General features: G+C 37.6%; 2 protein-coding genes across 3 annotated transcripts in view; both read right to left on the reverse strand.

Annotated features, from left to right (window-relative positions):
- Window positions 1–4,030: 4,030 nt before the first annotated feature.
- On the reverse strand, window positions 4,031–9,242 carry ly6pge (lymphocyte antigen 6 family member pge). 2 transcript variants are annotated; one of them, XM_065297532.2, is made up of 3 exons: window positions 8,727–9,242; window positions 5,073–5,189; window positions 4,031–4,651 (listed from the first exon to the last, which is right to left on the reverse strand). In XM_065297532.2, the coding sequence occupies exons 1-3, from the start codon at window positions 8,776–8,778 to the stop codon at window positions 4,455–4,457; spliced, it is 366 nt and encodes a 121-aa protein (XP_065153604.1). In that variant the 5' UTR covers window positions 8,779–9,242; the 3' UTR covers window positions 4,031–4,454. The 2 variants fall into 2 exon arrangements, with proteins under 2 accessions (XP_065153604.1, XP_065153603.1); XM_065297531.2 differs by having other exon boundaries at window positions 5,061–5,189.
- Window positions 9,243–9,650: 408 nt separating this feature from the next.
- Window positions 9,651–26,467, reverse strand: part of tacc2 (transforming, acidic coiled-coil containing protein 2) — a 70,161-nt gene continuing 53,344 nt past the window's right edge. Inside the window, exons 11-24 of the mRNA XM_065296616.2 lie at window positions 25,776–25,825; window positions 25,551–25,654; window positions 25,223–25,373; window positions 24,535–24,669; window positions 23,428–23,520; window positions 22,244–22,303; window positions 21,390–21,455; window positions 18,754–18,891; window positions 18,604–18,680; window positions 16,676–16,719; window positions 12,730–12,890; window positions 11,816–11,922; window positions 11,555–11,675; window positions 9,651–10,553 (exon numbers count right to left, since the gene is read on the reverse strand). Coding sequence (XP_065152688.1) covers window positions 10,488–10,553; window positions 11,555–11,675; window positions 11,816–11,922; window positions 12,730–12,890; window positions 16,676–16,719; window positions 18,604–18,680; window positions 18,754–18,891; window positions 21,390–21,455; window positions 22,244–22,303; window positions 23,428–23,520; window positions 24,535–24,669; window positions 25,223–25,373; window positions 25,551–25,654; window positions 25,776–25,825 — 1,373 coding nt within the window. The 3' untranslated portion in view covers window positions 9,651–10,487. The remainder of the gene's footprint in view (window positions 10,554–11,554; window positions 11,676–11,815; window positions 11,923–12,729; window positions 12,891–16,675; window positions 16,720–18,603; window positions 18,681–18,753; window positions 18,892–21,389; window positions 21,456–22,243; window positions 22,304–23,427; window positions 23,521–24,534; window positions 24,670–25,222; window positions 25,374–25,550; window positions 25,655–25,775; window positions 25,826–26,467) is intronic.

Consider the following 26,467-nt stretch of genomic DNA (forward strand, 5'->3'; position numbering starts at 1 on the left):
TATACATCATAGCAACAGACCTTCTTCAAGTCAGACTTTTCTCTGGGGAAGGATCCCCCATCTTACCATGAAGAAATCCAGAAGGCAAAAAACAAAAGATGCACCACTGTTTCTTTTGCAGTCAAATGTCCCCCACCCCACAGATGAATACACAAGGACACATAGTGTATGTCAAGGCTACTAATAATCTAAACAAATGTTTACCATAGTAATAAAAATAATGTAGTACCAAGCTAGATGCACCTCTGCTTCTGAAGGTAAAGTGCACCCTTGATTTTCCACAAACACCCATTTGTCTTATGATTCATAGCTTTATCCTCCATACTAAGGTCTTGACAAAATGAAAACATACAGTAATCTGCAAATAAAGATGATGAGGCCTGATGGGCACTGAGCACATGGTTGAACAGTCATGGAGTATCACAGTTTGGGGTCAAGCTCTATCACCCTCTGGGGCAGCTGGTTCACACTATCACACCTGTCTGTCAGAGGAGAACCTTACAGGCCTCAGAAGTGGAAACGAGGAAGGTTGATGAGTGCAAAAGTGTCAGAAAATGAAAGAAAACTGAAATAACGGAACATGGAAAGGATTAAAATGTAGACATTCGCTGTGTCCTAATTTGCCTATTTTTTTTTTACAAATATTTACATTTTCTAAAATGATGTACTGTTTTTGTTGTTGGAAAGTATATATAGCAATGCTGGCATCAAGGACACGTGCGTCAAAATTCTGTGTCGGAAAAACTGTTTCAGCCTGCGTGGTACTTTTACAATGTTTGTTATGCAATATCCACTCCTCGCCAAATGGTTGTAGTATGTTTTTACTAAATACAACAATAAATATGTTAATTTCAACCACTGGAAGCGTTTGATATTTTGAGCTTTCAACCCCGAGGTGTTTTTAGTTCACAGATACTATTTGAAAATTTGTGTCACTTTCGATGTGATTCCACTAAACTCTGGACTCTAATGAAAGGTAGGTGGACCAAAATATATATCTTTTATCTTGGTACTGAAAAAAGATACTTTAGGTACTCTAAATCTATGGAGGAGAAGGTGGAATCGCGGAAATTTGGTAGTCACTATAGTGAACGCCCTGTCAGAACATCAGAACTGCAGGCATCGTTCTAAAAAACATGGTTACCATGGGTCTGAATGCCCATTTCAACTAAAACAGCAAATGTTCATGATTTCATTTGAAAGAACTAACAAAATTCTACATTCTGTTTAAATTTCATGCAAATAAAAAGTTACAAGCAAAAACTTGTGAATAAGCAGCATTTTTGGTCAAACACCTTCTATAGACATCCATATATAACTTTTTCCTCTGATTTGTAATATTAAAAATATCATAACTTTCTCAATCCTCAACGGATTTTTACAATCTTGTAAAGGAAAATGTCTTCTCTGTCTAGTCATGTGATCAATTTTGAGCTTTGGGGTTTTTGAAAATTTTGTCATCATACCTTTTATATATATTTAGTTGATATGGTTAATTCCAGTCCTTGATTCTGGTTTGTTCATTAGCTTTGATTTAAGGCTACGTTTTCACGTACATGGTTATTTTGAAAAATGAGACATTTACCTTCGTTTGCGGCCTTCGTTTACATGTCAACGTACCGCGAGAGCGAGTTGAGAAATCACACGTAGAGGTCTAATTTGGAATCACTCTCACGGTACTTTGACGTCATCGAACACCTACTGCATCAACTCCTCCCTCTAACTTGAAGAATCAGTCCGCGTCACCACCAGCGCCGCCGGTGATTGGCTTAAATGGGCTTGAGCTTCTCTTGACGGCATATATGCACGAGTACGTGTAAATGAACACTTTTCTGAAAACTGACATGTGTGCACGATATTATTTTTGAAACCGGAGAGGTTGAAATGTCTGTTTATGAAAATAGCCACCCACGTGTAAACATAGCCTTACACCGCATTTAGACAGCCAGCGATGTTACGCCCCATTCAGACAGCCAACGACAAGCAGTAGCAGAGTGACGCGATCTCATTCATTTCAATGGAAACCTGGCGACTTCCGGCGACACGAGTGAAAGTGACCGTTGGCGACCGTATGGGCGTGTCCAGCGACGCGAGAAAGTTAAGAAAAGTTTAACTTTATGCAAATGTCGAGCGACTTTCGGGAGCGACTACCAATGAGAACAAAGCAGTGGAGTTCACGTCATCCTTCTCTCGTCAGTTACTGGCGTGGATGGACCTCATTTGTTTAAGCAGATTTAGAAACGCCTCATTGAAAGAGATGGGCGACACACAGCGATAACATCGCTGGCTGTCTGAATGCGGCGTTATCGCTGTGTGTCGCCCGTCTCTTTCAATGAGGCGCTTCTAAATCTGCTTGTCATACACAAATGAGTACCATCCACGCCAATAACTGATGAGAGAAGGATGACGTGAACTCCACTGCTTCGTTCTCATTGGTAGTCGCTCCCGAAATTTGCTCGACATTTGTATAAAGTTAAACTTTTCTTAACTTTCTCTCGTCGCTGGACACGCCCATACGGTCACCAACGGTCACTTTCGTTCGTGCCGCCGGAAGTCGCTCGGTTTCCATTGAAATGAATGAGATTGCGTCGCTCTGCTACTGCTGGTCGCTGGCTGTCTGAATGGGGGGTTAATTTACAATAAAATACAGCTAGGACCGCTGCACCCAGCGTTTCTGTGTATCACTTTGCCCTTAGCAACCACCCTTTGCGACATAAACAACATGTGAAACATTCTGTTGCTGTTCACAGTCAGTCAAAGGGGTCTATTTCTTCCAGCGGAAGGTAAACTTTTAGTGATTTTACTTCATGAATGGAATGATGTGACATATATTATGACTTTTATTTTTTTATTATTGTGCTATCATTAATAATATTTAATTTAATTTTTACATTTAAATGTATTCATTCGGTGCATCCTCTTCAAACTCCTTTCTCACAGTGAGTTGTGGCTAATATCCATACATAGACTGTCTGTATAAAATATCAGCCGTTACAGTGTGCATGGAACTGAACATTATATTTTTTACCGGAAAAAGACCATCTGGGACTCATTTCCACATTTACGATTTGGACAAGTATGCAAATTGGAACACAGGAGTTGAAGTTTGAAAATTTTGGGTTGGGAAGTCAATCAAGAGACAACAAAGTTTCACGATCGTTTTCTTAATCAAAGACAATTACCCCACTCTCTCATATTGTAGCTCTTTCCTGACACCTTAATGAAAAAACCAAATATTATTCTGAAAGCGATTGTCTTAAAAGGTCAAACGTTCAAATGTATATTATCTTTAATCACAGACTTAAATAATAGAATTATCAAAACCCTTACAAAATTAACCAAGGAAATTGATTACCATACAGTTTTACTGCAAATATCATAGCATTTTCACAGTAAAAAAGTCCCATTTTGACTTCTCTCAGTACTACTACTGTACCACGTCTGTGAATGTGATAATCCATATTGTTTGATCTCGTAACATCAGTTACATGTTTGACTTAGGTTAAACGTAATACTGGAAAATTAAACATTATGACTTTACCTTGGTCTGGTCAGGTCAGGTATTTTGGATGGAGTAACCACCACCAGCTGCAGTGTTTCAACGGCGTCTGTGTTGTTCAATTGTTGTTGAAATGTGTATTTACACTGACACCTAGTGTTAACAAGATGTAAAACATCTGAGGGTATAGGGCGTTTAAAAAAGCTATACTTTTGAATCATATATATCATATACATATCCCATGAATTCCCATATTAACAGTCATTAAAACAAAGAAAAAGCAGTTTATTTACAGTCAAGCACAAAAACAAACAGAGCCAGCAAGTTTGTGTTTCTGTATGTTTTTCCATGTGTTCATTTCCATCCACAGAGTATCATGAAGATTAAATAATATAGGGGGTTTCCCGGACAGGGTTTATCCTAGTCCCAGACTAAAATGCATGTTTTAGTTACATGTTAGAGCTGCTTTAATAAATAAATAAAAAACTCTTGTACTGACATTTCTTAACATATTTCGGTGCTATTGTTTTCTCTTAAAATGCACACAAGTGCTGTTTGGGGTCTTGGGTTAACCTAAACCCTGTCTGGGAATCTGCTCCATAATGGTCTTGTTAACTCTGTACCACCAAAACTGCCTTAAATAGATCTCATTTACATTTATTTGGCCTACAGAATAAAAGGCTTTTGGCTTTTTGAGTTCCTAGAACAATTGAAACAATACCATAAATACATTTGCCTCATGTAATGTAGACATCTGTGCATGTAAGGTTCTATATGTTGACTAAACATTATATTGCATGCACAGCTTTTAACAAGTTGCTAAAAATGTAAGTGTGGTACATTTTTACATGACTCATTTTATATATGACAATAAAATCATGGAGTATACAGCGTTCGGTCAAGTCCCACAGTGGTAATGAACTTTAACAGCCAGGTCAGTTCGTCTATGGTCACATTAGTTTGACAGCAAATGCCAGACAAATAGCAGAAGCCCCAGAAGGAAGTTGACCCCTGTGCTCATTCTGTTGGCGTGTCCTTTAACATTACAGTCATCAGAGTAGCAGCAATGAACTTTCACCCCTGGAGCTCTGTAACCCTGGCTGTTAGCCTGACTGCAGAAGGATTTGTAAGAGCACGACTTCATAACACCACCTAAAAAGACAAATGGTATAAAAGCTTGATTACATATTAATGAAAAGGAAGATGCTTTTCCATTCTGAGGTCAGCAGTATTCCTAAACACAAGCCTTATTTAATATATTCCTTTCAAGCACTCATATACACACACTAAAGTTGTTAATGATTTTTCCAATTCATTTATTTTTAAGTGATGAATTACTCTGATTTAAGCAATTTAATGTTCTGAGAGTTTCTTCTCTTGTGCCAACGCAAGAACATTTATACATTTGGCAGACGCTATACCCAAAGCGACTTAGAGTGCATTACAAGGTATAATTTTTACTGTATATGTGTTTCCTGGGTTTAAACCCATGACCTTTTGTGCTACTAATGCAGTGCTCTTTCACTGAGCAATACTGGAGCACAATAATGATCTACATTACCATTAAACTTACTGCCATGTCCTCGGACAATAGCACATGCATCTGAGAAGCTTGGACATGTTTTGGAGCCCTGCCGATTACAGTCTTCATCTGTGGCACCCATGCAGGTATAACACTGCAGTGCTTCACCTACGGAAAGACAGAATCCATTTAATATAACAAGTCATTATGAAGAGGCACAAGATTATACAGGGTCAGAAAAAATGGTCCCTAGCTTTCACTACAGCAGCAAGGCTGTACCCACATCTTGAACATTGGGTGGGACCAAAACATTCAGGAAAATATGTTTGTATATTAAAAATATCAACGTTTAAGATTTTTGAGTGGACATGTTCCCTTCAATGTCTGTTGTGGTTATAGCCGTTTGGGGCAGTATCCTTTAGAAAAGTCCTAATATTTATAATGTATGTACTGATATACATTGGGTACACTGCAAAAATGACTTTCTTTGTCTTGTTTTCAGTAAAAATATCAAAATGTTCTTAAATTAAGATGTATTTTCTGATACATGATGAGCAAAATGAGCAAAAAGGAAAATAAGTCTAGTTTTTAGACCAAAAATATAAACTTTAAGATATACAGTAAGTGCTTAAAACAAGCAAAAATCTGCCAATGGAATAATAAAAATGTTCTTAAAATAAGTTTTTTACTGAAAACAAGACAAAAATACTAAGTAAGAAAGTCATTTTTTGCAGTGTACAGTACCAACATGTACTTTTGAGGTACTATTATGTATTTACTGTAATATGTACCTGTGATGTGCTATTAGGAACAATTTTAAAGGAAAACACCACCGTTTTTCAATATTGTATTATGTTCTTACCTCAGCTGAGAGAAATTAATACATACCTATCTTTATTCAATGTGTGCACTTAATCTTTGTACAACACGTCGTGAATGCGTTATCCCCATTCATTCCTTAGGATCCAAACAGAGATGAATTTAGAAGCCACCAAACACTTCCATGTTTTTCATATTTAAAGACTGTTACATGAGTAGTAATGGTGGCACAAAATAAAACATGGTAATTTTTTAAGCGTATAAAAAAGAACAATTTTGTATGGTGGAAGAGCCATTAGTTTGCAGCACTTTGACCTCGGGCACAATAATATTAACGTAAGTTTGAGCAAGAGGGGAAGTAGTAATGTTGTTACTGCACGCCAAGATCAAAGTATTGCAAACTAAGTGCTCTTCCGCCACACATTATTGTTCTTTTTTTATCCGCTTAAAAAAATCACCATGTTTTATTTTGTGCCACCATACTTACTCGTGTAACAACTCATGTAAGAGTCTTTAAATAGGGAAAACATTGAAGTGTTTGGTGGCTTCTGAATTCATTCCTGTTTGGATCCTAAGGAATGAATGGGGCTAGGCTAAATGCTAACACATTCACAACGTTCTGTACAAAGATTAAGTGCACACACTGAATAAAGATATTTCTGTATTAATTTGTCTAAGTTGAGAAAAGTAAAATATTGAAAAACGGTGCGGTTTTCCTTTAAGAACAAAGGTGTGGTTTTGGAAATGGTAGCCCCAGTGACAGCTATAGGGACAATTTTTGACCATTTTTTTACATTCTAAACAAACAAAAATACTGTTAAATACACATTTACATGTACATTTATGAATTTAGTGGAACCTTTAATGAAAAAAAATATTCATCTTAAGCAATTACATAGAATGTGTTTGCAAAGCTTACAAAGTTTCAGCATTTTATAGAGACACTATCTGTTATGGGAGAGAGAAGATGTGTTTTTTATATACTGTGTATAGGCAAAACATTCAACATTTCCCTATAAAGTATGTAGTTACATAAATAGCACATTTGATCCTTTTTAACAATGTGTAAACTTGTAATTTTTATTTCTGCAAATTATAGCAAGAAATGGGAAGAAAAAGTCAAACAAGCCAGATTAAAACTTGCAATTCTTAAGGGTCCTGGCTCAATGTGTCCATTCGCATTAAGTCATGGCTGTTTTTCTTTCTTTTTTTTTTCTTTTTTGTTGTGACAGTCAAAGCACATTTCTTGATTCTAAATAAATCGATGCTCATAATTGCAAAATAAATCACGTCTCTGACACAGTTGACTAAGCAAAGCCTAATATCTTAAAGGGATAGTTCACCCAAAAATGAAAATTCTGTCATCATTTACTCGCCCTCATGTTTTTACAAACCTGTCTAAGTTGAGATAAGAATACATTTCTTTGTTCTAATGAACACAATGGAAGATATTTTGAGAAATGTATAACCAAACCGTTCGTGGACCCCATTTTCTTCCATGGTTTTCTTTTTCCTACTATGGAAGTGAATGTAGTCCACAAACGGTTTGGTTACAAACATCTCTCAAATATCTTCCTTTGTGTTCATCAGAATAAAGAAATGTATACAGGTTTGTAACAACATGAGGGTGAGTAAATGATGACAGAATTCAAGTTTTTGGGTGAACAATCCATTAAAGAGGGTTTTATGTGTAAAGTCATATATAGAAGAGTCACACAATGGCAGCAAATATGCTGTCAAAAAGAAATAATTTTGATAGCATCTTATAAAATTCTAGAGGCCGTTTTACATCTTTCAAACTTTCCACCTTTTTCACTATAGGGACTGTGAACTCTAAACAGTACATATTTTCTAGCAACCGTTCACCATACACTAGGGATTAACAAAAAATGATAGAAAAACAAGACAGTGTCTTGTAAAAACCCAGCAAAATATATTGTAGCTAAGCCTTTTTTAAGTGCCTCTTTGCTATCATCCTCTTCGTCTGCTTTTATAAACAAACATCCTTTGAAGACAACAAGATCAGAGACATAAACACACATGCCTGCACCACTAAAACACCTTCAAAACCTGAATTTCTATGCTTTCTCTGGCATTTGTGTCCTCACCATATAACAGATCTAAATAACTGTCTTTTATAGCGAAGACCTTCAGTTTACAGGACATGTAGGCCTATAGCAAAACCTTATTCTAGCTGTTTGAAATGATCCACAAATCAATAAGTGTAAAGTATCGTGCTTGCACTAAAGTAAAACCTTATTTTTTTAAGCATTCATCTAAATTACAATTTGATGGCACCTACAGACTACACACTATAGACTTTCCAGAGCCTATTTCTGTAAAACAGTCTGGAATTTCTTTTGTTCAATTAGATGAGAAAAAAACTGAAGCTACTGAAGAATGAATATTTACGTTGTTTGCAAAAGTTGCCTACTGTATATACAATGAAAGAAAGAGCACCTTTATAAATAAATATGACAACCTTCCATTATATAGCCTGATTAAAGTGATAAACATAACTTTCCACAGCCTCTCTATATACAGTACAGTACGTTCAATTGATTTAACAAGTATGTTTAACATAATTGCTTTGACTTTGCTTTTGGTACAGGGGAACATTATCTCCTTTTTAGCTACTGTATTAATATGTTTAAAGGATTGCTTTTACAAATTCCTTACATTTAGTCCAAAGTGACAAGATTTTCAAAGGCACGCTTACAGAAAACAATGAAACATAGAAAATGTAAACTGAAGACAAAACAGCAGATTGAGAGGTCTAGACTTAAAAGCTTATCAGGATTTGGCATAGAGCTTCACCTACAGTAACCAAGAGGACACTTGGCCAGTTTAAAACAGAAGACAAACGCTGAAAGAAAGGTTACTCACTCTGAGCAAGAAGGAAGGTGCCAATCAGCAGGTAGAAATAGACAGACCTCATATCTCCTGTGGTCTTGCTTTCAGGTCAGTACAATAAAAAGCAGATTGTTTGCTTGCAAAACCCCTCAGCTTAAGCCCTGTTCTTGGAGCACTAATACCCAACAGGAGTGAGGAGACACAGATTACCAGTCTGTCCACTTACTGTAGGCCTGTGGTTCAATAGGATCTGAATGGCTCCTTAACATCTAGACTAATCAGAGATGAGGGACTGATTACTGTGCTCCACCCCTACAGTGCTGCATGCTGGCCAGGTGTCCCCACTGGTTTCATAATGCATCCTCTATGTGTAGCATTACTTGATAATCAACAAACGTGGGATAACGGACAACCAATCAAAACTATTTTAGTAATCAAGGCTATTTAAATATGTGTATAAGTCATGTAAAATAAATTCTTTAGTCCATACAAAGTAATAAGTCAGAATCAGTCCAGTATAATTGATGATCTGTATGATAATATTATTGATGTTGGCTGGCTTCAGATGTTATCAGTATATTGAAATTGCGATTTTAAAAAATCAGGTTAGTTTTATTAAATGCAATGTGAAATCACCTACAAAGTGAAACAGCTTTTTTCTGTTCTTATATTGTTGTTTATATCGCAGGTCTTTTATTTGCTTGCTGACAGACATCTTGGTTGTGTGCCAGCATGCCACTGGCACTATTATAGTCTGTCTGGTAAGATCTTAATGCCCATCTGCCAGATAATTATTGCACATGTTTCCAGACACATGAGATCATGTGAGCAAGAGTCATTGTTTGTTCATTAACACCCCCAAATGCTTTTTAAAACGACCCATTGAGGGAGTAAATTGCAATATAAAAATACATTTGTGTATTGACTTTGTGAGACATGGATGAGGAGATTAAAAGATCTGTATTGCCATCTTTTATTGCACTTTGAAGCATGTCCTGTACAACTGGCAGAACTTCTCTCGTGTAAAACATTCAGCATAGCTGGACTGAGACAAATCCGTGTTAAATTAGTTCAAGTCAGAGCAATTGACAGTCACAACTGGGTTCATTTATATATCAAAATAAAATCAGTTTGCTAAGAGACAACAAAAGAAACAACAAGTATCTACAAAGATAAGCAATGAAGCAAAACAAACTAACAGTATCAAAATCCGCAGTTGTGTTCGTTTACGATATATTCAAGTCATTTTCATATTTACAAAACCATCAAGGCATACAACATGCATTTTTTCATAATCATGAATATCACTTTGTGACAACTGTGAATGATTATTCAGACTGTTCTATATTATATATTTATATATTCTCTTTCTTATGGTCATTTCTGTTTCTAGGTTAAGAAGACGAGAACCACAGGAATCAGTTTAACAGTCGGCTCCATCAGTGGTTGTCATGGCAACGGCACTCATAACTTCACACTCACTGAACACGCATACTCTTTCTGTGAGCTATACAGATTCTCACAAAAGTCTCTACCGATGGAAAGTACTGTCACAAGACCCTCGATATACAGTAGGTACATTTGTGTACATTAATACATCAAAATGAAATAATTACAGTCAGAACATAGTGCGTCCTCCCAGAGCGTCCAGTTTTGTGAAGACATCAGTAGTGTGAGATCCATTAGTTCTGTCCATCACAAAAAGCGAAAAATTACACTGAACCTCCATCTTTTTATACAACTCTTGTCCAAACATTGTCCTGTTGTAGTGTAACACAGGACTCTGATAGGGGGCTAACTCTTCCCCATCTTGGCAATCAATTCGTCACATATTTTGGTCAGTTCTTCAATCTCTTTGTTCTGCAAAAAAAAAAAAATTGCACTTATTATTTTGTTTGCTTTGTTTAAGAGAACAGCTTAGCTACAAAACATATTGAGATCATTGGCAACAACATATACATTACGGGGAAGATGCTTTCGTCTAAAAATGACTTGCATTCAAGGTATACATTTTATATGGTATGTGTGTTCCCTGGGATTGAACCCACACTGTAAAACAATATTTTTTATCCAACTTGAATTTAAAATTCATTTAAACTTTCTTGACTAGTGAGGAGTTGCAATAAATGATAAGAATAAAGTTAAATTAGCTTTAGTTATTTCAACATTATTTTTATAACTTATTGCAACTTCTCACTAGCCAAGAAAGTTTAAATTAACTGTGAATTCAAGTTGATTAAACTTAAAAATTTAAGTGCAACAAGAAATTTTTACAGTGCATGATCAATGCGTTGACTGAACCCAACACAATGCTCTACCAAATGAGTGATGGGAACATTAAAGGAAAACACCACCATTTTTCAAAATTTTACTATGTTTTTACCTTAACTTAGATGAATTAATACATACCTATCTTTTTTCAATGCATGCACTTTTAATCTTTGTACAGTGCTTCATGAATGTGTTAGCATTTAGCATAGTCCCATTCATTCCTATGGCTCCAAACAAAAGTTTTATTTTGTGCCACCATACTTACTCGTGTAACTATTCATGTAACAGTCTTTAAATAGGGAAAACATGAAAGTGTTTGGTGGCTTCTAAATTCATCTCTTTTTGGATCCTAAGGAATGAATGGGGCTAGGCTAAATGCTAACACATTCATGAGGCTATATGCAAAGATTAAAAGTGCATGCATTGAAAAAGATAGGTATGTATTAATTCATCTAAGTTGAGGTAAAAACATAGTAACATTTTTAAAAAACGGTGGTGTTTTCCTTTAACTAAACATTTGAATCAGTTCATTTTAGCTATGCAAGAGTCAATGTCTGTAGCAAATGGACAGGTTGACTTGAGTTTCAAACCTTTTGTTCCAGCGTGCGCTCCAGTGAATCCACTTTCATCTGTTCTTTCCTCAGACTGGCCTGATAAGCTGCCTGCTCTTGCTTGGCTTTGACTCTCACCTGAGCGATCTCAGAATTCGCCCTGCAGTCACATGGACAAACGCATGGCATCACTTCACATTTTACTTGACTTTGTTAGTTACATAGCTGAGCAGTCATCTAGGGAGTATAAATCCTATAACAAGCAAAGCAGATAAAAACCATGAGAATGTGTGTGCTTACTTATCCAGTTTTTCCTCAGCATGGAACTTCAGGGCCTGGTAGCGCTGCTCCTCCTTACGGACACGAGACAGGTACTCCTGAGCACATTTCTTCAAGACGTCCTCATTCTGAATGTAAGATGAAACGTTATAGTCGATAAGCTATTAATAATGAAAAGATCTACAACCAAATCTTCTTTAAATGTAAACTCAAAAGATTTACTAAAATATGGCAATTTTACATGATATCAATTTAAATATGTGACCCTGTCTGTGAATCCAGGCTAGAGTCTCAATCTAATTATGAGATAAGGAGCATTAAAGTTTGATTTCAGTCACTGGTTTTACATTGATTTTAATCTTTGGCATGGCCTTACTCAGTCAATATTAAAGATATCAAGGTTACATTTTAACATATACCCTATTAGTATATAGGATGGTTTAATGTACAAAACTGACAAAATAACAGTGGCGGCTCGTGACTGCACATACGAGCGGCGCAAATTCAAAATATGTCTTTGTTGCGTCATGTGAACCTTGTACATCACGTGTTTTGTCAAATTAAGTGCCTGCTGCACACCAGTCAAAACCGTTTATGATAAAAGAGACGCTCACATTCACAAAACACACGCAAGACACTCCCTTAACTGTAAACTCTGCATACGCATGAAATTATGTGAGTATCTGAGAAACGCGAGCATCTCTTTTATCATAAACCCTTTAGACACATCTGCAGCAGGTACTTATTTTGACAAGACACGTGATGCACAAAGGATCACTCGACGCGCACATATTTTGAAATTACGAACCACACTCGACGGGCTACATACACGTTGTGACGAACTTCGCATCGAGCGCACTCAAAAAAAGAAGTCACCGGCCGCCACTGCAAAATAATGACTTTAGCTGGGACTGGGTCATGTGTAAGTGACTGACCTTGCGGAAGCCCTCCAAAACGTCTTTCATTTTCTCGTAGCGCCGAAACAAGTCAGCGAGGGATTTCTCTACAGAGTTGAGGTCAGCCAAAGCCTGGTCCCTCTCAAGAATCAACTGCTGGATGGTGTGATGTGACAGGTTCTTCTCTCTCTGCTCACCCTCTGAGAAACACACACAACAATACATATTATACAATTAATACAATTATTGATCTCCAAAAACAGGATGGTGACCACTGTTTTTATACTCTATACAATATATTTGCATTGTTATGATGACTTAAATGGTAGCTGTTATTTTGACCCTGAATCCCTGTGATGCATGCAGACAACTTTCACACACATCAAATGAATGGCAAACCACTGAGACACATAATGAGAGATGAAAAGACTTGCAACCTGTTTAACTGTAAAGACAAACTTTTACACATCAAAAGAAAAGATTATGGTATATCCTACACTAAGATTATTTATTATTAATACAGTGAATGATTTTACATAAATTATGGCTCAATGCAGTTCACTCTAAAAACAAAGGTGCTAAATAGCACTAAAAGCTCGTAATCATAGGGGAACCATTTTTAGTGCTGTATAGCACCTATGAAGAACCATGCGGGGGTGATATAGCACCAAATATGGTTCTATATAGCACTATAGGGTTCTAGAAAAGTGCTACATAGGTGCTATATAGAACTTAAAATGGTTCCCTATATGATTACGAGCCAGTGAACCACTTTTGGTGCTATTTAGCACTATGGGCCCTATCTTGCACCCAGCGCAATTGACTTTGTCAGTGACACATGTATCATTCGTATTTTGCACCGGCGCACAGCGGGTTTTTCCCTCCACAGACGCACGTCGGCAAACTAGGGAATGAACTTGCGCTCCCTGGGCGGTTCAGCGCAAAAAAGGAGGCGTATTGCAGCGCAAACCATCCCTAATGCTATTTTGCAGTTTCAAAAAACAATTGCGCCACTGACCAGAAAAAAACTAGTCTAAAGTCAGTGGCGCGTTGCGCGTGGTTCATTATGCTATTTTAAGGGCGCATGCTTGATCATAATGTATAGCGTGCACAACGCGCATACACTTTGCTTATCTAATCTACACAGATGCAACAGTTATTTTTGCAAATCATAAATTGTTACAATAAAAAATATTAACACATGAGATAAGGGAAATCATAGTGGTGAGCATTGTGGTGATAGTTTTTATTTATTGTGTGGCTGCGTTAAAAAATTCTCATGCAAATAACCATTAAAATATTTTCATAAGTTTGATGTGTGGCTGTATTGCGTTTATTTGATGTAAATAATAATTAAAATGTTTTCATAAGAAACCTTAAAGCTAGGGTTGGTAATCCTGTTCAGATACATTTTTTATTATACTGGGTGAAATGGTCCTTCTTTCCTGAGAGTAGTCAATACATTATGTGTTCAGAAAACGGAATGAAAACAATCAGACCTCTGTAGCAGCTGGAGGACAGAAAAAACTCCGACCAATCACTGCCATTCGGTGCGTGTGTAAAGAACCAATCAGATGCCTTCATGTCTCGTGGCCCAGCCCCACTGCGCGCGCTGCCCTGCGTGCACTAATCACGTCATCGTTCCCTGAAATATTCAGTCTCACTACACCGAGTAAGCAGGAGTTTGCAGCACCGGCACAATGGAAGATAAAAAGCAGCCAAAACTACCACTGCCAGCTTTGCTGGTAACTGCTCGCCCTAATAAAAAACCTAGAAAAAGAAAATCTGAGGCAGAAAAGGCTGCAACTAAACAGGTACTGGATAAAGCCAGAGGACAAACTCGCGTAAACATCGGTGGAGCATTTGAACGGTGGAGACAACTGAGGGAGCTGAAGGGCCTGAAAAGCGATGCCGAGGTTGCGGTCTTTCTGCTGAACAGGTAATAATTTGTTTTGCTTCGGGTGGATTTGTTATTTCCATTATAAATGTTACGTTAGGCAACGTAGCTATTTTTGTAGCTAGTATTAGCCCAATGCTAACATTAGATTCTCTGTCGGTGTAAATCAGTTGAGTTACAGGTGAATGAGACATGAAGTCGTTTGGTTGATGCCTATAATGTGTTGAAATACTCGGTTTTCCTGTGACCTGCAGCTGACTCCGACTGTGGATGCGCGTTCATGTTTGTGGGGGCGTAGCTTTGGACGGAGTGCTAACGAGAGGCGGTGGAGCTTAGAAGAGGTGCCGTTTTCTAATTTTGCTAGCTCTCAAACATTACCTACCCTAGCTTTAATGTATATTGATTTGTAAGTCTACTTTGGGGTTGGACCTTGCTTGCGTTTCTTGGGTCCGATTTCAAAGCCCCCAAACCCTTTCAGCGGTGAGGGTGGACGCAGCGATGTCCTCTGCTGGCGTCAGGTCCTGAGGCAGATCCACCTCCCGTTACACGGCGTGCCCGATTTATGCTGGCAAGCTTGGGTTTCCCCCGTCTCCTGACATTATTGTAGCGCTTGGCGCAACGATGGGGATGCCAGCTGATGAGACAATTGTGGCTATTTCCTCTCACGCCTGTTTAACCTACGCTGATTTGGGCGGGTTTCTCCTATCCTAATACAAAACAACTTCTCTGTCTTTGACTGCTCTTACAAGAACGTGGGTCTCCTCGGCTGTGAACTGCTCCTGGCGTGCGCCTGGCAAATCCGTCATAATAATAGCAACCCGCCATGGAACTTGCGCCCTTGCGTTTAAAGGGAATGTTGGATAGCGTTCTGATTGGTTTATTTGACGTTACGCCCAAACCACACCTATGAATAATGAACCTACTTCAGACCAACCCCTTATTGATTTGCGCCTGGCGCAAGAGTTATTTCTCACGCCGGGAAAATAGCAACAGCGCCCAAGATCCGCCCACAAAGTCACTTGCGCATTGCGCTTCGCACTTGCGTTTCAGATCGTTAAAATAGGGCCCCATGTGTTTTTAGAGTGTTGTTCTTTATTCGCTTTTAGTAGTTGTCATGTGAGATTGTGATGATGAGAATATCTGAGAATCGGCTTACAAAAACACCTGAAGACGATAATAAAATAAAAAACAGACAATATCAGACTAAAGCCAGAACTCTTTTTGCCAGTCACTATCATATGTAGATGATATACAAACAAAAAATAAAAAGTCGCTGTTACTTACCAGGCATGCCTGAGTCATTTATCAAATATTTATGGGGGACAAAGGGAGCAAAACAGAAAGAAGGCACTGCATTAAATCAAGCCAGCAGGGATGGATGTGTGAGAGACAAGTATATGTCACATACAGATATGAACCAACTTCCTAAAGTAATGAAACTGGAGCCAGAAATGAAATTAAACTAAGAAGTGATGAAATATAGTGAGAATGAAAAAAAATGAACTGGACAAAATAAGCCAAGAAAGTCGAATATGTTTGAATAAATAATAAACTGAAATGAAATAAATGATACAGCTGGAAGGTGAATGTTTTTTATTATGAATCATGAATAAAGAAGTGAAAAATGAAGCATGTCCAGAAAACAGTTTTGGTGCAAAAAGAGAAAAGCATGTCAAGATTAAACCAGACGCCCGGTGTAAAAGTCTAAAAGAGAAAATACTGAAGGCAAAGAAATACAATGAACTTGTCAGTGGGTAAGGCCTGGCGAGGGACGTGTTTAAGCAGATCATGTTAAGTTTGCAAAAGTAAGCCGGGTCAAGTGGAATATACAGGGAGATGAAGCGTTGTGCTTTTAACTGACCAGTCTTTGGGTCCAGAGGCACACAAAATTTCTCTGCAAATTAAATGAGAGATTTAAAACTTGCACATGTGCATAAGTGTTGCATATGTGTGTAGACGTGACATGTTTGGGGAAGGTTTGTGCCTGGTCATTTAAAGTACTAAAGCAGAAGAAGAGATCAGGCAAACCAAAAGTGCCTGACAGTGTTCACAAAAATCAAACTTGCAGCAATAGAAATCAAGACTCACCGATCATTTCTGCAATGGTTTTCTCATACTCCATAACTATTCTCCTGGAAAATAGAGCATGAATCAATTTAGAAATTCAAATTAATTCAGAGAAATTTTTATTATAAATAACTGATAAAAGAGAATTGTTGGATTTATGTAATTCAATTATGGACACCGGTTCCACATCTTAAAATAAAATTAACATGTATCTGCAGAGGTAACACATTCAATTTATTTTAAAGGGGCCATTGTCTTTTTAAGATGTAAAATAAATCGTTGGTGTCCCCAGAGTACACATGTGAAGTTTTAGCTCAAAATACCATACCATAAATAATTTATTATAACATGTTAAAATTGCCACAAAAATGTGCCGTTTTGGGTGTGTCCTTTAAATGCAAATGAGCTGATGAAATGCAAACACTTATCACAATGATGGTGGATTGGTGAAATTGAAACTCAATTGTGCTGTTGATTATTTTCTCTCTCTCTCTCTTTCTTTCTGAACTAAATGGCAGTGGCGTGGTTGGATAGTGCAGATTATGGAGCGGTATTATTATAATAAGATCTCCTTATGACATCATAAGGAGAGCCAAATTTCAATTACCTAATTTTTCAAGTGCTTGCAGAAAATAATTTACCAAAACTAAGTTATTGGGTTGATCTTTTTCACATTTTCTAGGTTGATAGAGGCACTGGGAATCCAATTATAGCACATGGAAAAAGTCAGATTTTTATGCCATGGCCCCTTTAAGAAAACTTATTTCAATCATGTGGAATCAGTGTCTGTAGTTGAATTACGCCTTTATGTCAGTGTAGGTGTACAGTAAGATCCTGCAGCTCGGTTGGTCAAATATACCATTAGCAAATGAAAGCTTATAGGTTTGATTCCCAGGGAACACGCATACTTATAAAATGTACATCTTAAAATGGACTGTAAGTCGCTTTGGATAAAAGCATCTGCCAAATGCATAACAATGAAATGTATTAAAATATTTATTTTATGCTTTTTAGAGTTACATTTTTATAACTTGGCAGCATGCAAACTTTTAATATTGAAAGCAATTACAAGACACATCTCTGCAGAGAATAATTTTGTGGCTTACAGTATAGTGGTGCTACCTTTTAGAGCATTCTAAATCAGCCTACAGAATGTATGCTGTCAGAAAAAATATGTACCATTTAGATATCGTTTGGTACCAATATGTACATTTGAGGTACTGATATGCACTATTTGATACCAGTATGTACTGTACCTCTGAAATCTAGGTGCAAAAGTGTACTTTTTGAAAGATACCACCATAGTGACAGCGAGGGTCCATTTTTTCTGACAGTGCAGTAGGCAATGAGGGATGTCACTACATTTTAAAACAGAGCTTTTGCACATGGGAAGGGCTGGAGTTGGCCATTCTTTCAATACCCTTGGTGGCTGAAACTGCCAGTAAAGAAAAGCAGGTTGCCAGCAAAGTAAGCAGATGGATAAGCTATGCCTTCCCTTAGCCTCTTAGTTCTTCCTTATCCTAAGCCCAATCAGACTAATAAAATAAGCTTTATTCTTATCTACGCTAACAAGCCATAGTCCAGCTGGCCATAATCCCCAAGCTCCTCAACTGCCTCATCCACTCTGTCCCTGGAAACAAAGGTTTGAAAAGTGTCTTTTTTCTATCAGTTTTTTTTACATTAGACAACACTGCATCTATGAGCACACAATGTGGAATATATATACATACAGTATAGTATAATGTGCCACTCTATTGTGTGACATAAAATTGTGTGTTTTAGATGATAAAAACTAAACTAACGTATTTCCTCCCTCCTATTGGCACATTTGATACATTAAGGCCCTCTTTAATTGGCTTTTAGTTTTGGTAGTGTCACTGATCAGAAGAGTACAGAAAATGGGGTCACAAAATGACGTAAACCCAAGGTCATAAAAGCATCTGTCCCACCTCATCTCCTCCACCTCCCGTCTGCTCTCCTCATACTTTCTCTTCCACTCCATGGCTTCTTTCTCTTTGACAACAACCTGATGATTAAAACAGCAACATGTCACACACAGTTAGAAAATACTATACTAATGGTGAAATATAATACAATACCTCCTCTCGCGCAATGCCCAGTGAGTGGTCCATGTCACGAGGCAGATGAGGGCTTTCCCCTTCACCGTATCCTGCTCGACAATACAGGGAACTCTTGGAAACTCCGCTGTCTCCCGGTGAGGCCATTTCCCTCTGCTGCTGTAGAGAGATTTGTGTAGAAAGCATTAAAGGTCTGAGCTTATATCTGCATAAACATTTTGTCCACACAACCTGGAGGGAGGCAGCACATCATCTACAGGTTCTACTCAGCAAAGCCACAATGCCATGGAGAGCAGGCTCTTAGTTTCCAGCAGTTGAAAATGAGCTTTTAGTTTGTGACTGGTCCACTGCATACAGCTGGGATGCCATGATCGACATTCCCCAATGCAAGATGGTTGCAATAAGCTGTTTGTCATGAAAGAGTTTGCGGCAGTGACCGGATCTGGGTCAGGGGGGGGAATGCTGGGTCAGATGAGGGCTACAAGGCTCTAGGTCAGACCTTTCATTGGTTATTGGAGATCAAATGATGAGAGAAGTTAATTGAGAAGTTGATGATTCATTTTTTGCAACAAAAAAAATCTCTTTTAAAGAACAACTGAGCACATACTGTACGAGTCTTAGGGATGCTAAACAATTAATCGTGATTAATCGTTAGCAGAATAAAAGTTTTTGTTTACATCACATATGTGTGTAAACTGTGTATAATAAATATGTATATATATATAAATATGAACACATTCATGTATAATTTTAAGAAAAATTTTTTTATATATTAAGTATTTATATTTATATATAATATAAATTATACATAAATATACAAATGTATATACACATGTAAACATTTCTAAAACATATACATGCATGTGTGTACATTTATTTATACAAAGTTATTAAACACAGTTCACACACATATATGATGTAAACAAAAACTTTTATTCTGCAAAGCATCCCTATGTTTTGCTTATAATGTTAATAAGGACAGCAAATATTCCAAAGACACAAGTTGTGATGAATGTAATTTAATAAATTATTTTCAAATTATCTAAACATTTTAAAAACAAAACTAAAACTAACTATTCACAATGGCTAGAAATGTTCACTATTCATAGGTGTGAATGTGTTTCCAAAGGACTAGATATATTCATCCACTCAAAAATAAATGGGTTTGGTCAAAAAGGGACAAACTAACCAAGAAACCCAGTTAAATTAACCCAGAAAATGCTTATATTTGGCCCAACAATGAGTTAAAACAACCCAGTATTTTGGGTTGAAACAACCAGCATAAGTTAAATTACAACCCAATGGGATGGGTTTGTCTTTTTTGCCCCAACGCTGGTGTAGTCATGTGGTGTAGTTATTCAATAATCGTCATGTTTAGCCCTTAAAATCTCTTGCTATTGAGAGATTAATTCTTTCTTAAAGAGCTGGATTAAAAGATTAATTAAATTTGGCTTATGGCTAAAGGTAGGGGGTTGTGTGCCAATCATATAATGTTTGGTCTGAAAGAAGCATTTACACCTACATTAATACCACTTATTGTATAATTGAGCTGTACTTAAATGGAAGACAAAGCTCTATTATAAGACACAAAGAGGTTCAACAAGAAAAACTGACCAACTTAAAATATTCTAGCAAATCTTATTGGGTGTCTTGAGACCTTTCATGATCACATAAACCTGTATATTGCCTAATTTCAACCTACTAAATCTGGTAAGCATGTCAACCCGATACCGTATCTTCACAACTGCAGAGGATTCAGACAAATGTTATGGCTTTGTACTGTGCAAAGTGATTTTGTGTTTTAAATGAAGGGTGCAATAAATTTTCTTCTGTATTTCCTTTATTTTTGTCCTTAAAATGCACAGCTAGTTTTGGGTCCTGGAATCTAGACCTGAATCCTGTCTCCATCTTTGGTCTGCTCCATAACCTTCCCAACAATCTGCATGATTGTACCTAGACTTTGATTTCCCTGAATGTGTGATCCAGCCAAAAAGAACAGGATGCATCTCATCACCAATTGTATATATCACCCAAAACAGTTAGTGGACAATAAGGAATGTTCAGGAACAACTGTGAATGCAAATGGAAACAAAAGCTTTAAAAATGAATATGTAAATATGAGAGAGGTCAGTGGCAAAAAGGGGTTGTGATGTAATCCTGAAGTCTTAAAGAATGCTGGGTTATTTTCAACACAGTGTGGGTCAAAAAGAGTCAAGCCCAGCCCACTGAGTTGCTATGCTGGGTTGTTTCAACCCAAATTGCTGGGATGTTTTAACCAATTGTAGGGTAAAATATAAAAATTTTCTGTGTTAATTTAACCCAATGGCTGGGCTTGTCTCTTTCTGACCCAACGCTGGGTTAAAAATAACCCAGCTTTTTTTAGAATGTAGTTTTTGCATGAAATTTTATTTTTATAATACAATGAGACAGCATATGAAATGTGTCTGCGAGACTAATTCAGGAGGAGTAATGTATGTTAAAATATTTAATATTTAAGAATATTCACTAAACCACATTACTCCATTAAAAAGCTATATAATACAGTGTCACTCATTCTCTCTACATCAAAGTACTGTGCCAAAAATACTTCTAAGACATTTAAAGCTTGAATCTATTATTAGAAAATTTCTGAACTTTTCCATGGGCAGAAACTGTACCTTTGGTATACGGGACATCCTGCGACAGAGTTTGATATCTGTTTGTGTGGACTTTCCTGCAGTCTTCTACAAAAATAACCACACTAGTTTTGCAATAGTAAGAAATTTTTTAACTATGGTGTGGTTTAAAGATCTTGTCAGACCTTAAAATTAGACATTATTGTGATATGTCATATTTTTGTAAGATGTAAGTACAGTATATAGACATATTAAATGTGTCTAGAACATGAAGGTTGATGTGTTGTTAATATGTACAATGTGACTTTCTTTCAAGGCTAAAATGTTACACTTTTGTTGCTAGAAAATAAAGTGATTCAGGATTGGCATAGACATCCTAGTTTTTGGTTAAACAAACACTGCAAAAACCTTTTTAATCAGTCATTTTATATAACTTTTGAGTAAAAAAGAATCTATCAAGATGTATTTAAGCAGCAAAACTTAAACGAAAGACTTCTTTTTTGAATATACTGTATCTTAAATAAGTTTCCTATCTTTTGGTTTAAAATTTTTTGTCTTGTTTTATAAATCTGACTTAAAAACCAAAGTGAGAAAAATAAATATGTTCTCTGAAAACGTCATACTACCTTACCCAATTTTGCTTCTCAGGTAAATTTCTCTTGTATCAAAGGACACTTTTTAACAGGCAAGAGCAAGAAAAATACTGATAAAAACGAATTTTGCAGTGAATGCAGAAGATATGAGAAGAATGATATGCTTTTTCTCTATAATATGTTTATATTCTTTCACTAGGAGACACAGATGGTTTAGTCTAATGGTGGTACAAGGACACTGGGATTAGCACAAATAGATTAGGTCTAGTTAACTGCAGAAAAGTTACTTTCTGTCCGTCTTACTTTAGCCATGTGGGAACCGTTGAGATACCAGCGGCGCTGACTGGGCTTCCTGAGGCGAGACTGTGAATCGTGCAAGACAACATCATGAGAGTGGGTTGAGGAGATGTCAAAGGGGCTGTAGTGGATTTGTGTGTCTGAGATCATGTGATTAGTCTGTTCATTCTATTTCCTGTACAAATGTTGAGGCTGAGGTGACGGTCACACATTCAATATGACATGTCTGAAGCTCTGACTGAGAGCAGATCTGATCAGAGCAAAGCTTCATGTGAAGCCACACCAGCGTCCTGAGGCCAGGCATACAGATGCTCTGTATGTCCACAGTATTTCAGTGGGTTAATGTAAATTAGTATTGAAAAAAACCAGGAACCAGCAAGAATGTGACAAGGAATTTTGTGCTTTGGAAAAGTATACAATGCATTTTATAATCTGAAGAACATTCATGAGTGTTTCTTCAACTACAGGCACTGTTGACTGATTTTAAAACATACTTTTACAATTTAGACTATTCAATTAGTTTTCTGACAATGATGTGCAAGCACCATCTCCACCATACTGTCATATTCATCATCCTAAATTAAAAGCAGCATGTATTGTCACTGAAAACATACTGTGGTGAAAATGACTTTTAAATATGTTTGGAATATAATGGTTTATTCATTTGTCTCCTAAGGCTAATTTCACATCTTGTATATCTCTGATGTGCACAAATACATATTTACACACTGATGTTACAATTATGCAGAATAACTCTGTTATAACTTCTGTATTTAAGAAAAATCTATTCCCGACAAATAGAACTGCTTGTAGTTGAAGGAATGTCCTCATACTCGATTTAGTGATATATTTTACAGCATTAGTTTCCAAGTCACATTGACCTTTGTCTGTATGCATCTCCTGTCCAGGCAAACATGCAGGATTGTCACAAAGCCCTGGGAGAAACACGCCTCTTTTGCTCAAGAGGGTGCTGGATCGGGAGAAAGTAGCACCAATCAAGGGTACAGGAGCCAAGTTAGATACGTCACATGGGGAGCACCGGGGGTGAAATGTCACGTCCACAGTATGGTGAGGTAGTTTATGGGTAGTTACCAACAAAGCAGTCAGGGGGTTCCGTTCAAAGGGGGATATCACACACGTGCTTACACACACGCTCACACACACAAACAGGTGCGGGCCCAGCGCAGTACCTTAGGGGACACAGTGGACAAAGAGGGGCTCTGAGAGATGTTTTTGGCTACCTGAAGAGCCTCTATCCTCAAGGATGCGAGCACCAGCTCCTCCTGGGCCACAGGGGGAGAGGTGAAGGGTTGGTTGAGGAGCAGAGGAGGAAAGGGGAGTGACCCGTGGAGTGGGGACAGGGGGCATAGAGGAAAAGAGGGGTTAGAATTGTACTGACCCCACTCAAATACTAACCTGAGGAGAAAACATACACATACACGCATACAGACACTCATGCACAAATGTTATGAATGAGGTCAGATCCACAGCACTGTAAGAAACATCTTAGGAGTTTGAATACAGTGCCATCAGTTGAATCTCTACTGACACCAACAAGGGACAAAACAAAATTAAACAAATGTTTAAAACAAATGTGGGATAAAGAAACAGACAAGGTAGAGACAGAAACTTTACATCCTTGAAAAATAAATGCTTTAAGCCCCAATCTGTAATTTTTGCCTCCCTATCGCCATCTCGGTTTGAAACATAAAACTGAATAAACAATTTTTTTAAAGTTTGATGGGATAGTTCACCCAAAAATGAAAATTCTGTCATCGTTTACTCACTCGCATGTTGTTACAAACCTGTATACATTTCTTTGTGCTGATGAACACAAAGGAAGATTTTTGAGAAAGGTTGGTAACCAAACCGATCAGAGGTCCCATTTACTTCCATAGTATTCTTTATTCCTGCTATGGAACTCAATGGGGCCTATGATCGGTTTGGTTACAAACATTCCTCAAAATATCTTCCTTCACTTTTATCAGAACAAAGACATTTAAACAGCATGAAAGTGAGTAAATGATGACAACATTTTTATTTTTGTATGAACTATCCCTTTAAGAAAATGATTTTACAGTGCAAAAGACAGTAGACACACAGTTACTATAAGTGATGATACGCACACACACAAACACACACACACACACACACACACACACACACACACACACACACACACACACACACACACACACACACACACACACACACACACACACACAAACAAACACAAACAAACACACACACAGGTCCAGGGGAGAATAGATAGGGCAGGAGGGTTTCTCTCTACACACCTGCAGTTTTTGGGCGAAGGCAGTGGGGTTGGTCTCTGCCAGATCAGGCTCCAGGTAGCTGAGAGGGGTGGCTGAATCAGACAGTCTGTCTAAGAGGGGCAGATCTGAGGGGTCCATAGGGCCCTGCATCGGGGACTGTTTTGGGACCAAGAGCAGGAAAGGGACAAGAGGAGTGGGAGGTGTCTGGGTGTCAGTGAGTCAAAGCAACCTAGTGCATCTTAAAAGTTTTATGACTGGTTTAAGAAACCTGAATTGAGATTATGCAATACTGTGTCATTATTTACACATCCTCATGTGGATCACAGAACCTTTATGTGGCATAGGGACAATGGCCAAATAACATTATAAAAAGTAATCCATATAAATCAAGTTTGCTATGTGGCATTGTACGGGCCTGTGAAAAAATTACATTACAATACATTTTCATTTTGTTACCCACAGAAGAAATGACAAAAAATAATAACAGAGGTTTCATTTTTGGGTGAACTTTTCCTGTGTGAGTAAAAATGTAGTTTGACTATAAATACATACAATAAGCTGTTTAATCGAAAGCTACCAAATAAAATCACTCAATCTCCATAATAATCATAAATGTATAATAAATGCAATATTTGTGAAGGAGCTCATTGGAGAAGTGTTCTATCACTCCAATCTATCAAACCAATCACATTTATTGGTTTACACTTACCGCTCCATCTCTCTCAATGCTCTGCGTTTGACTTTGAGACTGACTCTCTCTCTTTCTGCTTTTCTCTGGGGCCGTGGGCTCGCGAGCACTGCGTGGTGGCAACACAGGTGACTTCCCCTGTGAGATCTGAGCCTCCATCTCCTCAAAGCTCCTGTGAACAGTAAGACATACAAAAAAACGACATTAAATATACCGTCAATGGAAATACATGTTTTAAAGACCCTATGGATAAATAATTGGACTTTTGTGGACTATATGCTCATTAAGCTATTTTATGGGGTCTTTACTGTCAGTAATACATGCTTGAGTATGTAAGTTAGTCTTTTACCCAGTGCATGGCGAGTTAGGCTCTGAATCTTGCATGCTTTTCTTCGGACTGTCTGTCACTGAGTCCAGCTTAAGGTAAAGTGATGGTTTCTTTGATGAGAGAGACTGTAAACAATAACAAAATATTTCCTTAAACAAACTCAAAAGTATTTTCTAATGTACCATTACCTTCAGGGTTTGGTGTTTTGCCAAAAGCTACATCTACGTTGATGAATCAAACACTTACCGGAGCTGAAGAGCCAATCTTCTCCATGTACTCAATCTCGTAGTCTGTAACTGCAGAGGAGAGGCCAAAACAATGAGGATTTGAAATGTTAAATATTTTATATAGGCTAAATTATGGCTTAAAAATAATACATGACTGGGACTGAAATCTTTTATACCCTGATTATCAGTTCCTAAACATGAAAGAGACACAACAATTCATCCGTGGCTCTACCAGTGACCCAGTTAATTTGAGGCCCCAGGGTGCAGCTGTTTCACATTTAGGTCAAAGGCTGATAAAATGGGTCACTGTTAGGTCATTTGGGTTTACAGCATAGACTGTAAGAAAAGATGGACGACATGACATCGCTTCCTTCCATTGTAATGGATTGAAGCCAAAAATGTCCGACCATGAGCGCTGCCATGTTACGTAAAAACGTCAGTTTGGAGCCAGGGCATGCGCAGAAGGAATCGTCCGTGTAGCCAGAGGCAGAGCCGCGGTATCAAACTTCCACCCAAACGCTCGCACACCCAATTCAACCACACCAATCATAACAATACGCTCCGTTTCTATAGCATAATTACTAGCTAAAATGAAACTGATCTCAAAAATTAACAATTAAACATATATCAGCGTGATACAACTACCTTAAAAGAAAATTTTATTTTTTTAGAGTTGAGTCCCTTTCGTTTGCAAGGTTTATGACTTTGACT

Source organism: Paramisgurnus dabryanus, chromosome 20 (assembly GCF_030506205.2).
Source record: "Paramisgurnus dabryanus chromosome 20, PD_genome_1.1, whole genome shotgun sequence".
NCBI classification, from domain to species: Eukaryota; Metazoa; Chordata; class Actinopteri; order Cypriniformes; family Cobitidae; genus Paramisgurnus; species Paramisgurnus dabryanus.